The 14,308-nt window shown below is 36.9% G+C and overlaps 2 protein-coding genes across 5 annotated transcripts in view; both read left to right on the top strand.

Moving 5' to 3' along the window:
- The window catches only part of LOC107703293 (sodium/potassium/calcium exchanger 6, mitochondrial-like), a 15,409-nt gene extending 10,534 nt beyond the window's left edge, over window positions 1-4,875 (top strand). Inside the window, exons 6-15 of one of the 3 annotated variants that reach the window (XM_016505873.1) lie at window positions 785-952; window positions 1,133-1,246; window positions 1,650-1,709; window positions 2,078-2,211; window positions 2,410-2,551; window positions 2,811-2,932; window positions 3,242-3,395; window positions 3,737-3,817; window positions 3,976-4,040; window positions 4,235-4,875. In XM_016505873.1, the coding sequence (XP_016361359.1) occupies window positions 785-952; window positions 1,133-1,246; window positions 1,650-1,709; window positions 2,078-2,211; window positions 2,410-2,551; window positions 2,811-2,932; window positions 3,242-3,395; window positions 3,737-3,817; window positions 3,976-4,040; window positions 4,235-4,423 (1,229 nt within the window). In that variant the 3' untranslated portion in view covers window positions 4,424-4,875. Of the gene's footprint in view, window positions 1-784; window positions 1,247-1,649; window positions 1,710-2,077; window positions 2,212-2,409; window positions 2,552-2,810; window positions 2,933-3,241; window positions 3,396-3,736; window positions 3,818-3,975; window positions 4,041-4,234 lie in introns of all 3 variants that reach the window. The other 2 variants (XM_016505872.1, XM_016505874.1) reach the window with 2 other exon arrangements.
- Window positions 4,876-5,701: 826 nt separating this feature from the next.
- LOC107703294 (sorting nexin-1-like) lies at window positions 5,702-14,029 on the top strand. Of its 2 annotated transcripts, none has more exons than XM_016505876.1 (15): window positions 5,702-6,057; window positions 6,275-6,410; window positions 8,271-8,413; window positions 8,507-8,573; window positions 9,319-9,362; window positions 9,463-9,604; window positions 9,772-9,850; window positions 11,063-11,138; window positions 11,218-11,331; window positions 11,430-11,523; window positions 11,614-11,819; window positions 11,914-12,057; window positions 12,214-12,294; window positions 13,087-13,158; window positions 13,239-14,029. In XM_016505876.1, exons 1-15 carry the CDS (start codon window positions 5,923-5,925, stop codon window positions 13,287-13,289), a joined length of 1,584 nt encoding a protein of 527 aa, XP_016361362.1. In that variant the 5' UTR covers window positions 5,702-5,922; the 3' UTR covers window positions 13,290-14,029. The 2 variants fall into 2 exon arrangements, with proteins under 2 accessions (XP_016361362.1, XP_016361361.1); XM_016505875.1 differs by having other exon boundaries at window positions 11,914-12,093.
- Window positions 14,030-14,308: the final 279 nt, after the last annotated feature.

Raw genomic sequence — 14,308 nt, 5'->3', positions numbered from 1 at the left:
CCGTAACGTTTTCATTTTTTTAGTACCGACTTGGTACCGAAATACCGGGTCTTTTGACAACACTAATCAAGGATGTGTTGGAGTATTTAAGGTAAACTGTGTAATTCTCAACTAAAAATGGCACCGAATTGAATTGTGCAGGTTGCTTGAATCATGCAAGTGGTTTGACCATAACCTCGAGACTGTTTGTTTTGACTGAACAGTAGCAGTATTCATACAGCTCCATTGGGTGCCACAGAAATTACACACTTCACCTTTAAGTAGGGATGTAATGATTCACTCAACTCACGATTCGATTCGATTCACGATTTTTTTATTTCGAAATTTGAAGCAAAAACAGAATGGTTTGACTTCAGTTTTGTTAAACTATACATAAAAATATCTGCGTGAAACAGCAGACGAGCTGAATGAGACGCAGATGCACTCTCTGCCAGCAGGTGGCGCTTAAAGCGTTTCTTTGGTTTCCGCTGTAAACAAAGCAGCGCTGAACTTACGAACTTTAATATGCATTATACAGAGGCAAGATGAAAAGAAAAAATACCATCTAAACTTTTCTAAAGACAGTAAGTTCCCCTCAGACATACATTCATATAAACTCCTACACCTAAATGAATCGCCATTTGTTTAGCATCTCAAGCGATTTGAATCGTCACATATTTGAATCGATTTTCAACCGGCTCGCGGTTAATCGTTACATCCCTACCTTTAAGTCTTCTGAACAGATTCATCAGTCATTAAAAAAACTTGAAAAAAAACATTATCTTAATGTGAATTTTTTTCCTAGGGGCGGGAATCTTTGTTACAACAGTGGTAGCTGGAAGCATTGCTCTGGTTAAGCCTTTCACTGTGGCGTCCCGTCCATTCCTTCGGGATGTCATTTTCTACATGGCAGCTGTGTTTTGGACCTTCATTATCCTATATAAAGGCCATATTTCCATGGGAGAAGCCGTGGGTCCGATAACCGTTATTCACTTAATCATATTTATACCATCTTTTCATTCATTTAGGAAATGTACACATATTTTCAATCTGCATGTTCCACTTTCATGCATAATATATCGATACAGTTATTATTTCATCTTGTTAGACAAGTCATCTGTTTCTTCCTATCATTCTTTTTTGTTCTCCACAGGTTATCTGGGGCTGTATATTGCATATGTTTTGACTGTGATTGTTAGTGCATATATTTACAATCGTCAGAAGCATCAACTGAATGGATCGGCCCAGACCTCAGGCAGAGAACAGGGTAAAGACTGCAGTCTTTCTCAGCACTGAACTCACAAATCACACACCGCACTCTTTTTTAGCATCTTTCAGTCACATTACAATTCCTGAATGAGGAGTGACAATTTTTTTCTTTTATTTAAGGTAAACATGTTAAAATGTGTTGTAAACTCACATTATTATTGTTTTTGGTGACTGAGATTTGCTTACTTGAGTACTCATTCCCATTCCTAGTAATATATGAATTAACTGCACTAAACTCTCACGCATTCAGATATAGTGTTCACAACAATGCAAACTCAAAGCTATGTCAATTTAAATAAAGTGTTATGAAGTTTATGAAATAAAAATAATGCTCTTTGCCTTGCAGCAGTGTTAGTCTGATCACTGGGCAGAGATTAATGAGTGCTGTTCTTGACTTTTAGGAGAGATTCTCCCATCTGATTCATATAGAGAAATTCAGAGTGCCAGCATACAAGCACACGGTGGGTCACTTCCTCTCAACTTAAAACTATGTTGGCTAAGTAAGTGGCTGGAGTTTCGGTGGGTTATGTATGCGTGATTGTTTTCAACACCACAGACTTTCATAATAATGGGAGTTTGCAAGCGTGTGTTGCTATCTGCATTGGTAACAGTGAAAGTGAGAGAGAATTTTGCATCTTTAAGGAAATTCTGTATGGTGTAACAGTGTTTCTATCTGCTCAGTCATTACATTTTATGTTTGTGTGTGCTTCATTGGCTCTGAAATGCTACTCATCAACCATTTTTTTTTAGACTATTGGTTTGCATTTGTCTGTGAAATTCTTGCATGTATGTGTTTGTAAGTGCTGGTGTGTATATATGTGTGTTTCAGATGACGGAGAGTATGAGCCTTTGCTGCCTTACACTCAATCCACTGCTCAGATCTTCCTGAATGCCATTAACCCGGTGGACAGCCGGACCTGGAGGAGACAGCACTGGAGTGCCAAAGTCCTCAAAGTGATCAAGGTAAAAAAAAAAAAAAAATGTGTATTTAATTTCATGATCACTTCCTGGTTCTAAATAAGTAATCATTCTTCTATTAACTTATTGTTTAAAATAAACTTGTCTGATTGTCCAAGTGGTGGATTTGTTGAACTTTGTATACATGTCTATGTAATTTTAAGGTGAAGATCTTTTTTTTGCCTGTCTGTCTGACTGTGTAAGGTGCCTGTAGAAGTGCTGTTATTGTTGACAGTTCCTGTGGTGGACGCAGATAAGGAAGATCACAACTGGAAACGCCCTCTGAACTGTCTGCACATAATCACTGGGCCTGTGGTGTGTGTACTTTCCTTCCAGTCAGGAAAGTGTAAGTCGGTTGGCATTTTTATTTGAACCATGAAACTAAACCTGTTTAACAGCAATCTCTTATGTGCACATAAAAAGTAGTTATGTCATCCCTGTCATTGTTTCGTTGCTTTAATGCACCAGCTGCAGTCTGTCAGATGAACTGAAATTCCTCTTGTATGTGAAAAGATAAATGCTGTTGATGCAGATATTGTGTAATCACTTCATGTTCTGTAAAAGTACATGTGACTGAAAAAGACAATCTTTTTCTTTCATTCAAGATGGCTTACTGCTCATTGAAGGAGAAGTTCCAGTGTGGGTGCTTATACTCTGCATTGGAGTCTTCCTCTCGGGCATAGTCTTCTTCACTACCACAAATGAGCGTCCTCCTAGATATCACTTTGTATGAATCTTCAGTGTTTTAAAGAAGTCTCTTATGCATTTATTTGATCACAAATACAGTAAAAACATTCATATTGTGAAATATTATTATAATCTTAAATAGCTGTTTTTCTGTTTTAATATATTAAAAAATTCAATTTTCAAATGACTCAAAGGAACAGAAGTTATTTGAAATAGAAATCATTGTATAGACTTTAAAAATGTCTTTACTATCTCTTTTAATCAATCTAAAGCATCCTTGCTGAATAAAGGTATTAATTTTGTTTTCAATTTTTTTATTTGTTCTATTGCTGTGCGTGTGTGCATGTAGCTCTATTCTCTGCTAGGTTTTGTGGTCAGCATGTTGTGGATCAGCACTGTGGCGTCTGAGATTGTTAGTGTGCTGCACCTGCTGGGGGTTGTTCTCAGTCTGAGCAACACTGTACTGGGCCTCACCTTGTTAGCCTGGGGCAACAGCATTGGAGGTACACACTCACTCACAACATTAAAAAACACAAGCAGCACATTATCTTCCCATTATTTTATTATTTTTGCTCATAGCCAATATTCTAGGACTTGAAATGAAAGGAAAACAGTTTTGCAACTACTAGATGGTATGGTTTTATTTTTTGTTGGCACTGTTAAGTACTAATGTAATGCATGAGATAGTGGTATTTTATACTTTTTTTTTAAACCATTTTTTACCAATGGTATTTATTACCAGATGGCTTTTAATATTTTAAAGAATCATACACCAGTGGGATATTATACACCATTATGTTTTTACCTCTGTTAGACCATGTGTTATATTTGTGTGTTTTCACAGATTGCTTTGCAGACATTACTATAGCCCGTCAGGGATACCCACGGATGGCCATTTCTGCCTGTTTCGGAGGCATTATCTTTAGTATCTTTTAACATAAGGTCCTTTAAAAGTTTTCCTTTTTGTGTATGTGCTTTAATAAATATATCAACAGATTTAATCATACTATTTATTTACAGTACTGTAAATATCCTGGTATATAAACCATAACCACATAGAGATGCCTTTAACATTGCATTAAGACATGCTGTTTGGTGTGGGTCTGGGCTGCCTGCTGCAAATCTTTCAGACTAATAACGTTGTGATGGTATGTCTCACGCTCTGTATATTATATACGTCTCAACTTTCTTAGAAAAGAGCATATATACATGCAAGTGGATACTATATACTGTATAGTCTTTTGGTGTTTACCTGAGAACATGTTGCAAGCTTTTAGTCTGTTGAATTATCCAATTTAGATGAGTGGTGGAGTCTGATCTGTGTGTTCTGTTGTGTGGTCAGCTGGAACCAGAGGGGATGCTGTGCTGGGTTCTCTCAGGAGCACTGGGTCTGTCTCTCGTCCTCTCCTTCATACTGGTTCCTCTTCAGTGTTTTCACCTGAGCCGAGTATATGGCATTTTTCTACTGATCTTCTACATTGTCTTCCTCCTCGTTGCTCTGCTCACTGAGTTTAGAGTTATCCAATTCTGACATCAGCAGAAACACTAACTGAACAAATGCAAAAAAATGTTTTGACTCTCATAGAAATGTATAAGAATATATATATATATATATATATACTGTATATATATATTTGTAAATGTATATTTTTGAAGATCATGAGTCACTAGTACACTAGTTAAATTGTTTTCAAACAAATCTTAAATTATGAGATTGAAATTATTAAAATTAATTTTATTAAACGGGATACTTGCGAATATGCTGTGGTGTTGTGTTTTTCTGTTGTATTGATTGAATTCAAGCAAAGTACGAAGTCTGATGCGATTGAACTGGTTGAATCGGTTCACTAAATTCGTCCGAGCTGCTCTCAAGTCATAATTCGACAATAACCTATGAGTGAATTGATAGCAAATGTGTTTTTCTGTAGCTGTACTGACTAAATGTATTCGCTGACTGATCCGTATCAGATCAGCTTATGTAGTTGCTGAAGTCAGTGTTGCCAACTAATTTTCAGAGAAAGTTGCCAAAGGATGGTCGATTTGTTGCTAAAAGTTGCTAAATGACGTTGTGATGTCATTGTGCAATGACGTCATTGCGTAATCACGACGCAAAATTGTCACATCATCAAATCTCAGCAAAAAATATATTTTATATATGTTAATTTAGATTTGTTTGTAAAATAATATGCATGATATATTAAAATATAAATAACTGTATTTTTAAATACATTGAATTATTGAAAACGTACACATTTTTGAATGATTTCAATTTAAGTTTTTTTAGTAGCTAGTAAACTAGTAATTCTACACATTCTCAACTAATATGCTTTAAGCAGTGTATTAGTAGTTAGTTAGTATGCTACACTCTAAGAAAAGTCTGTAAAAATAAGGCACAATCTACTATGTTAATATGAAAGAATTTTCCGTAATGGTTTTTTACCTACATTTTAAATTACGCATTGTGTTTTCGGGTTACAGGGTTACAATGGATGATGGATAATGTCCTGAAAGATTTTCCATTTTTCTTACAGTATACTAACTGATGAACAATCACAGGTACAAGCTACTAACAAAGTGTATCATAAATGAACAATTATTCAATTATCAGATTATTCAATTATTATTATTAAATTGAACAATTGCAAATAGCAGCTAACTCAATTCACGGTTTTGTGCTAAAAGTAACCAAATAAAATTTAAAAATAGCTCAATTTGTTGCTAGGTGCTTTTGGAAGAAAAAGTTGCTAGGGTAGTCTGAAAAGTTGCTAAATTTAGCAACAAAATTGCTAAATTGGCAGCACTGGCTGAAGTAGCTGTAGTATTTGCTCCAGACCATCAGGTGGCAGTGTCGCACCAGCGCTCTTTCTGAGCCGTCCGCGGATGATTTTAAGTAGGCTGAGGTTACCTAGGAGTGAAATTCAATCCACGCTTGCCTGTAGCGTACAGTCAGTTAGAAATTACGCCAACCTCGAGACTTGATCCGTTAGGTTTGTTTGTTGTTACATATCATTTCTTTGGCCGAAAGAAGCGATGTCAGGCAGCTGCGGACGGATTCCTCCTCCTTTCCCTGATAATGAAGATCAGGAGGCTGAATCGGACACTCGAGTGCTGGACAGCGACGAGGATGATGATGATGAAGGCGAGGACATATTCACCGGCGCGAGAGTGAGACACTTGCTTCAGAATGAATAACTAGTTTGTATTATCTGATTAAGTCATATGTGGGAAAACATTTATGTGTCATTTGACAGAAGCTAGCTGATAGCTTATAGTCAGTATCTGCAGCGGTTAGTCTCATAATGCAGCTCAGCAACTGCACGAACTGCAATTTTGTCATGGTTATCAGCTGTTATGTTGGCATTGTGTTACTCTCTTTTTGCAGAGTAACCCGATCACACCCACCTCAGCTCCTGATGAGGGCGATATCTTCAGTGAGGAGGGCTCGTACATCAGGAGCGATGTCCATCACGCCACTAATGGCCTTCACCCTGATGAAGAAGAGCTGGATCTGTTCACTGGTATTTCTCACCACTCCATTACTGCACCATTACTCATAATGAGCAATAAATGCGTAATGACACTTGACTTGACCTGCAGGCCAGATGGCAACAGAACTGCATGTTGGAGAACAAAGCATTCCATCTTTGTCTTTAAAATATCGTGTCAGGCTGATGCAGATCACTTAAAGATGCAATCTGAGATGTAAAAAGTATTGACAATTGTACTTAAGTTAAGGTATATTAACTAAAAAACTATGAATTAATAAACTATTGTCAAAAATTGTGCTCAATTAAAATTAGGCATATGTACCTAGCCAAAAAGTACTTGAGTGGAAGTATCCACATATAATTGAGCACTATCATTATGATTGAGCACTTTTATTAGCTTCAAATTGGCATTTGAAAACAAGAGACAGTAGAGATGTTCTAATTTTAGTATTTTTGAGGCAAAAACTTATAAAAGAATATTTTCTCATTGTTCTAACCATGTAAGAATCCAGGGCACAGCAGATGTTAAACTGAAACCAATTTCCTGAAACCTGTTACCATAATATTCTCAGCTAAAATTATCAGTAGGTGATTTTACAAATATTTGAATATAGCGATTTTTAGTAGTTTTTATAAAAACACTTTACTAGAGCATGAAGTATGGGTCTGAAAGGGATAGTTTTTATGTGTACATGATTTACTGACTTAGTTACATTTGGATAGATATTTTTAAATCATTGATGAAATATTTAAGTCATGATATGCAAGTATAAGAAATTGTAATGAAGTAAAAGGCTATTCTTTTTCGTTGTACAGTCATGGCCAAAAGTTTTGGCAGTGACATCAATTTTGTGTTTTGCAAAGTTTGCTGCTTAAGCTGTTGTGGTGTTCATTCACATTGTTTCTAGATTATTGTGTAGAGTGATCAGACCACTATCATACTATTTAGATAGTAAGAGCAGACTGATTGCTATAAAAGGAGGGAAGAAGTATGAGGGGCCGTATAGGCCATAATTATTGAAAAGCCTCTTACAAACACTAGTGAAACAAAAAACATTGATAAACCTTAGTGAAATTCATGTCAAGGACAGACTGAAATTCTGCAGGAAGGTCAAGGATTGGACAGCAGAAGACTGTTATTTTCTCTGATGAAGCTCCCTTCCGACTGTTTGGGACATCAGGAAAATCGATTGTTCGGAGAAGAAAAGGTGAACGCTACCATGAGTTCTGTGTTGTGCCAAAAGTGAAGCATCCTGAGACCATCCATGTGTGGAGTAGCTTTTCAACCAAGGGAGTGGGCTCTCATAATTCTGCCCAAAAACACTGCCATGAATAAAGAATGGTATCAAAACGTCCTGCAAGAGCGACTTCTTCCAACGATCCATGAGCAATCTGGTGATGATCCGTGCATTTTCCAGCATAATGGAGCACCATGTCACAAAGCAAGAGTGATAAAGAAGTGGCTCGAAGATCATCACATTGAAATTTTGGATCTGTGGCCAGGCAACTCCCCATATCTCAATCCCATAGAGAACCTGTGGTCAGTCCTCAAAAGGCGAGTAAATATTGACTCATTATATATTTTTTTGCCAATAAAAGCCTTTAAAACTTATGATATGCTTATCATTGTTTTTCAGTATACCATAGAAACATGTGGAAGAATAATCTACAAATACTGAAACAGCAAATTTGCAAAACACAATTTATGTCACTGCCAAAACTTTTGGCTATGACTGTAAATGCGATTGAGTAAAAGTACAAGTACTCGGTTTTAACAGAACTAATGTAAGGTACAGAGTTCCCAAAATAATACTATACTAAAATATAATGGTGAAGTGCTATTACTCACATACTTCACACCTTTATTTGTTCTCTCTGTTCAAACACCAGAGGCCACTGTAGAACTGACGCTTACCAACACCACTAGTCAAGGCAGGAGAGAGATTATTGGACCGACCGCATCGGCTTGCAACACCACACAAGTTCCTAATTCCATACTCAAACCCAGCATTGTCACCAAGACCACAGAGGAGGTACTGAAACAAGACCCTTTACGTGCCTTCAGTTGCATTCATGTAATATTTATATAGATTCTTAATTCTAACAATGCTGATGAACTTTAACAGTTGGAGGAGGAAGAGAGTGGAGACCAGTTTGAGCTGAACATCGCAGTCACTAATCCAGAGAAAATTGGTTTGTATTATGCAACTTATTTTTCAATGCGAAAGTAAGTGAATAAGTAAATAACAAATTGAAGCAACCTGTAAAATTATTTGCGCTACAAACCAGTGAGTTTATGATTATGATTCCTCATTTGTAAATCACTTTGGATTAAAAAAAGCATCTGCTAAAAGAATAAATGTTAATAATATGATGATAAATAACCGTTTGCAGCGTCAAGCAGCACAATGAACTGATTTTGTACAGCTAAAATAACTAGGAGCGACACATTCACATTATAAATCGCATTGCCCACTATTACTTTAAAAATAAGGGGGATATACTAGCATCACATTTTTCTAGATGAGTGGTTCTCAACCAGTTGCCCACTAGGGGACCTCAGCAAACATCCAAAGGAGCTTATTTTAAAGGTTTATTTGAAATAAGTATTTGTATTTCTTACTTTTATTTATTAAAATCTGATCAACATTAAGAAATACAATTCTTGAGTTCTTAAAACTTCTGAAATGAAAAAAAAAAGAATCATAATAATTAATCTGTTGACACTCATAGAAAACAAGCAGGTTTGTCTTTATTACAGCAGTATTAATAGAGAAAATATCTTAGCCTACATGTGTGGCCATTCAAATTCATATTTCCTTGGACATTGAGGACTGAAAAGGTTGAGAACCACTAGTCTAGAGTCAGCCTCTTGTTCTAGATGTTCTGGGTGTTGAGAGCTATAGTGATTGAGTTCTTCTACGTTATTGTGTTACAGGAGATGGCATGAATGCCTACATGTCTTACAAAGTGTCAACTCAGGTACGCAAAAGCTTATCCCTATTACCTTTTTTTTTTGGATTGTTCAAGCTACATATATCAGCATTTTGGGACTTTTCCGTGCTTCTCTGTCTCTCTCCAGACTACACTGCCCATGTTCCTTAATAAGACGTTCTCAGTGCGTCGACGCTTCAGTGATTTCCTGGGACTTTATGAGAAGATATCGGCCAAACACTCCCTGCTGGGTTGCATCATCCCACCTCCACCTCAGAAGAGTGTAGTAGGTAAAGAAGCTCTCATGCTCACTCTGGCTCCATGTCTAGTGGAGTTATTCTAGTTAGCTCATCTAGACACTCACAGTGGCCTGGATACATGAGAATGTTTACTCTGAGCTTTCTGTTGGCTCTTACTTTTTTGTTGACTGAGCGTGTGGTTTGGTGTTGTGTCACAGGGATGACTAAAGTGAAGGTAGGGAAGGAGGATTCATCCTCAGCGGAGTTTGTGGAAAAGAGACGAGCAGCACTGGAGAGGTGAACACATGGCCAATTAGACATACACATAAAACAGAGGTTGACCAATTGTATTTTTTTCTGATACTGATAACTAGGGTGAGTGGAAAACCTGATTTCTGATAAAGTGGCTGATGGCATATTGAACTTGAGATATATTGGATATGATTGGAAAAACTCTTTTATTGTTGTGATGGGGTATTTTGAAGTCCAAAATGTAGGAAATCCCAGGTGCAACCAAAAAATGCCTGTAATAATCAGAAAAAAAGAAAGCGCTGATGAATACTATGTGACATTTACAATATAAACGCAGAGTAAACTTTATTGTAATTTTTAGCTAATTGCATGACAAAAAGATGGAAAACAAACAACACAATTTCTTCAGGAAACAACTGTGGCATGTAGACAGTCATGAGGACTAAACACAGTAAATATGGACAAATACAGACAATAGTATCAGAAGGTACACAAAGTAAAAACAAAACTGACAGTTAGATAAGTAGGTAATATATACATGTGTAGCAGCAGTGGAATATAAAGTAGTAGTTAGCAAATGTGAGCAGCAATGAATCATCAGTGATCCTTTGTGACAAATATCTGGTAACCAAGGTATTTATTAAATTGAGAATACAAATTGGGAAAGATTGTTAACGGCAACAGATTTAGACACCACAAACCTTGAGGAGTTAGAAGTTGTTTCATTTTTATTTTTGCAGTCATACTCTTGAACCTTTCGGCACCAGCCATGCAAACGAAAAAAAAAATGCATTCATTGTTGCGAATTTTGAGTTGCAACAGCAGAACAATATGTATTTACCTCTAACATAAAATATGCATTCACGTGCTAATGCACACTTGTTTATGGTTATATTTATTATATATACAGTGGGTATAGAAAAGAATCACCACCTTTTAAAAATAATCACATTTTGTTGCTTTGCAGCCTGAAATGAAGATGGACACAGTTTTTTTTATCCAGCTGTGTTTACTCAGTGCAACTTATAACATCCAAGTGAAAGATATAATACCAACATGTCAGAAAAACAAACAAACAAAAAAAAAAACAGAATCACTGAGTTGGAAAAAGTATCACCCCCCTCCTAAAAATTACTTGTAAACTCAATCAGGTGTAGCTAATCACCTTGTGATTATTTTAAAGGGGGTGATTCTTTTCTATACCCACTGTATATTATATACTTATTGGCTGTGTGTTTGTGTTTGTATTTTCTGTAGGTATCTCCAGAGAGTAGTGGCTCATCCATCTCTATTACAGGACCCGGATGTTCGAGAGTTTTTAGAGAGAGATGAGGTGACCACCTTTATCATGTTCCTAGACACAGTATTTTTAGTGACATATTTAATATCTAAACTTGTTTGTGTGTTTTTAGTTGCCCAGGGCAGTAAATACTCAGACTTTGAGTGGACCTGGCCTCCTAAAGATGATAAACAGAGCGTCGGACGCAGTGAATAAGATGACCATTAAAATGAATGAATCAGATAATGTAAGAGGAGCTCAGTTCATGCAGTTCTAAGATGTAAATTCTCCCAGGTTGTTGCATTTGACTAGTGATTGACACCTCTGTGTGTGTGTGTGTGTCAGTGGTTCGAGAGTAAGCTGCAGGAAGTGGAGAATGAGGAGCAGCTGCTGAGGAGGCTCCATGCTGCTGTCGACTCATTAGTAAACCACAGGAAAGGTGAGAATGAAAACTACACTGATCCTATGTGAGCCAATCATCCAGATGCATACTGTTACAAAGCATCTCAAAGTCTTTGTCCTCTCGTAGAGTTGTGTAGTAACACAGCGGTGTTTAGTAAGAGTGTGGCCATGCTGGGCAGTGTGGAGGAGAACTCTGCATTGTCTCGTGCACTGTCACAGCTGGCGGAAGTGGAGGACAAGATGGAGCAGCTGCATCAGCAACAGGCCTTCAGCGATTTCTTCATCCTCGCTGAGCTCCTGGCCGACTACATCAGACTGCTGGGGGCCGTGAGGGTTAGAGAGCACAACCACATAATGCAAAACCAACAACCAGAACCCACTGCATAAGTAATATGATGTTGTTTACTGTGTTCTTTGCTGTCCTCAGTGCTGTTTTGAGCAGAGGATGAAAGTGTGGCAGCGTCTACAGGAAGCTCAGAGCACATTGCAGAAGAAACGAGAGGCCGAGGCCAAACTGCTCTGGGCAAACAAACCTGAGAAGCTGCAGCAGGCTAAAGACGACATAAATGAGGTTAAATTATCAACAGCGAATGATAAACACAACACGGTACAAGTACTGTACATTAGGCTAACATGTAACATTTTTGTAGGGGAGTAATGTTAATGACAATATGAATGGTCACTAATTTGCTGTTAACATTGAGCTGTTTCATGTGTTTCTGCACAGTGGGAGTCTAAAGTCAGTCAGTATGAGAGAGATTTTGAAAGAGTTACCTGTACTGTGCGTAAAGAAGTGCTCAGATTTGAGGTAAGTTACTGTATGTCAGTCACATGTTCATCATGATGATGAATTTAGTAATAGGAAATGTCCTGTTTTATTATTTCTTAATTTAAATATCCTATATAATAGTAGGTACACTGATGTGCTATGGTTCTAGTGGTTTTATATGTTTAAAATGATGGGCTTATTTACATAGGGCAAACATTTGACTATTTTGTCAACTGCTAAAATTATTAGTTATGCAAGCCCTAGTTTATATAAATACATATATTTTTTAATTTTGTTGCCTGCCTGGTGCTGCCATAAATATGGCCTATTTCAAAAGCTTACGCAATGTTGTTCTGGTTTTTTTTTTCTTTTTCTATTTCTCTTTAACATCTCTGACTCACTATAGTGGAGCGGTGACAATATATTTCTGTATTATTCTTGACAAAATATTTTAGTATCCAAATATAAAATGAAGCAAAGCACAACAGTTACCAGATGGTGCTTGGTGGGATTTACAAAATGACTTTTGGATTTTGGATTGATCCCTTTTCCTAAACTCGAGACAGTTAAATTACCACACAACCACTGTTTGTTTTTACAGTAGGTAATTCAGCCAGGAATTTTCACACGGATAGGGGAAGAAAAACGGTCATTCTGGATACGGATGGCAATAAAATCACCAACTTGCCCCTGTAAATGTTAAAAAATTACCTTTAAAAAAATCTACCAGCATTCATCTGAAATTCAATAGTTCCAAAAGCGGTGACCATTGGCAATACCATTTTACATCAGAAAATATAAGATTAAAATAGAATTGTTTTTCTGTGGCAGAAAGAGAAAGCCAGAGATTTCAAACAGCACATAGTGAAATACCTGGAGTCCCTGCTTCACACACAGCATAGGGTAAGTGTGTAAGTGTTTGTTTGTTTTACATACAACACCGCTGAATAGTCTTTCATGAATTGCTATTTATCTTAAACCAGCTGGTGAAGTGTTGGGAGGCTTTCCTGCCTGAGGCCAAAGCCATCGCCTGATCAGAGCCTAACCTTTGACCTTGACAACAGACAATCAACATTTCTCTTTTCCTATTTCCTTTACTCTCTGTGAAATGAATCAAATACCCTGTATATCTTAATATTTGTTCATTGATAAACCAATCCCTATATTGTGATAGTAAACCTGTGCAGTGACCCGTGTCACTGTTGACAACTGAATGTTGAGTGTAAAGGTTAAAGGTCAGAGCGGGATTAAAAAAAGAACAGCGGTGTGTGGAGTGCAGCAAGAATATTTTTTTATGTGTGCACGTATGTGTGTTTAGTGTTATCCTTAAGGTTTTTAATGGTGCTTAGCCTATGTAGTGTTTTAGTGGAGACTTTAAACCACCTTTAATATTGCTGAGTGTCATTCTCTCTGTCATGGATGTGCACAGACTGAACATTTGAAGTTTGTAATCCAGTCCAGATAATAGAGAAAAACACTTGAGATGTTTCTGGGGCACTCAACCCAGCCTGATGTTGCACCACATGTTTAAAATTACAGCAAAGTTAAGAGTACGATATAGAAAAAAAAGAATGAATCACAGACTGTGAAAGGAAAATGTTTGGTGTCTTTTGAATGAAGTCCCATATTTTGTGTTGATAGTTTTGACTGAATTGTAATGTTCTCAAACAGTTGCACTGATCTGGACTGGTCCAGATAATAGTCTACTTGCAGTATAGGTGTACAAACATTTCTATTAAAAATTCTAGATGAATGATTGTTAAAACATACATTAATTACAAAAAAGAGGTTTAATTAATTTTAGGAGAATGTATAAAAAACATTTGTACTTTGGATGCTTTTAGTCTTTAACATTTATGCACTGCTGGTGTATTCATGATATCACAATACCTTGCAGAAACTGGGGCCTCATTTATAAAATGCATTTACGATCAGATTTCATTCTATCTCAGAACAAATCAGGATTTACAAAAGCATGTGTATGAACTTCCTGTGCTCATATACCAGTAATTAAACTCGATCAAGAACATGTAAAGATAAATAGGCAATCACG

The sequence above is a fragment of the Sinocyclocheilus anshuiensis genome, unplaced genomic scaffold, assembly GCF_001515605.1.
Source record: "Sinocyclocheilus anshuiensis isolate Anshui unplaced genomic scaffold, SAMN03320099.WGS_v1.1 scaffold947, whole genome shotgun sequence".
Lineage (NCBI taxonomy): Eukaryota > Metazoa > Chordata > Actinopteri > Cypriniformes > Cyprinidae > Sinocyclocheilus > Sinocyclocheilus anshuiensis.
The sequence above is the reverse complement of the archived record's forward strand: the minus strand, read 5'-3'. Positions and strand labels throughout refer to the sequence as shown.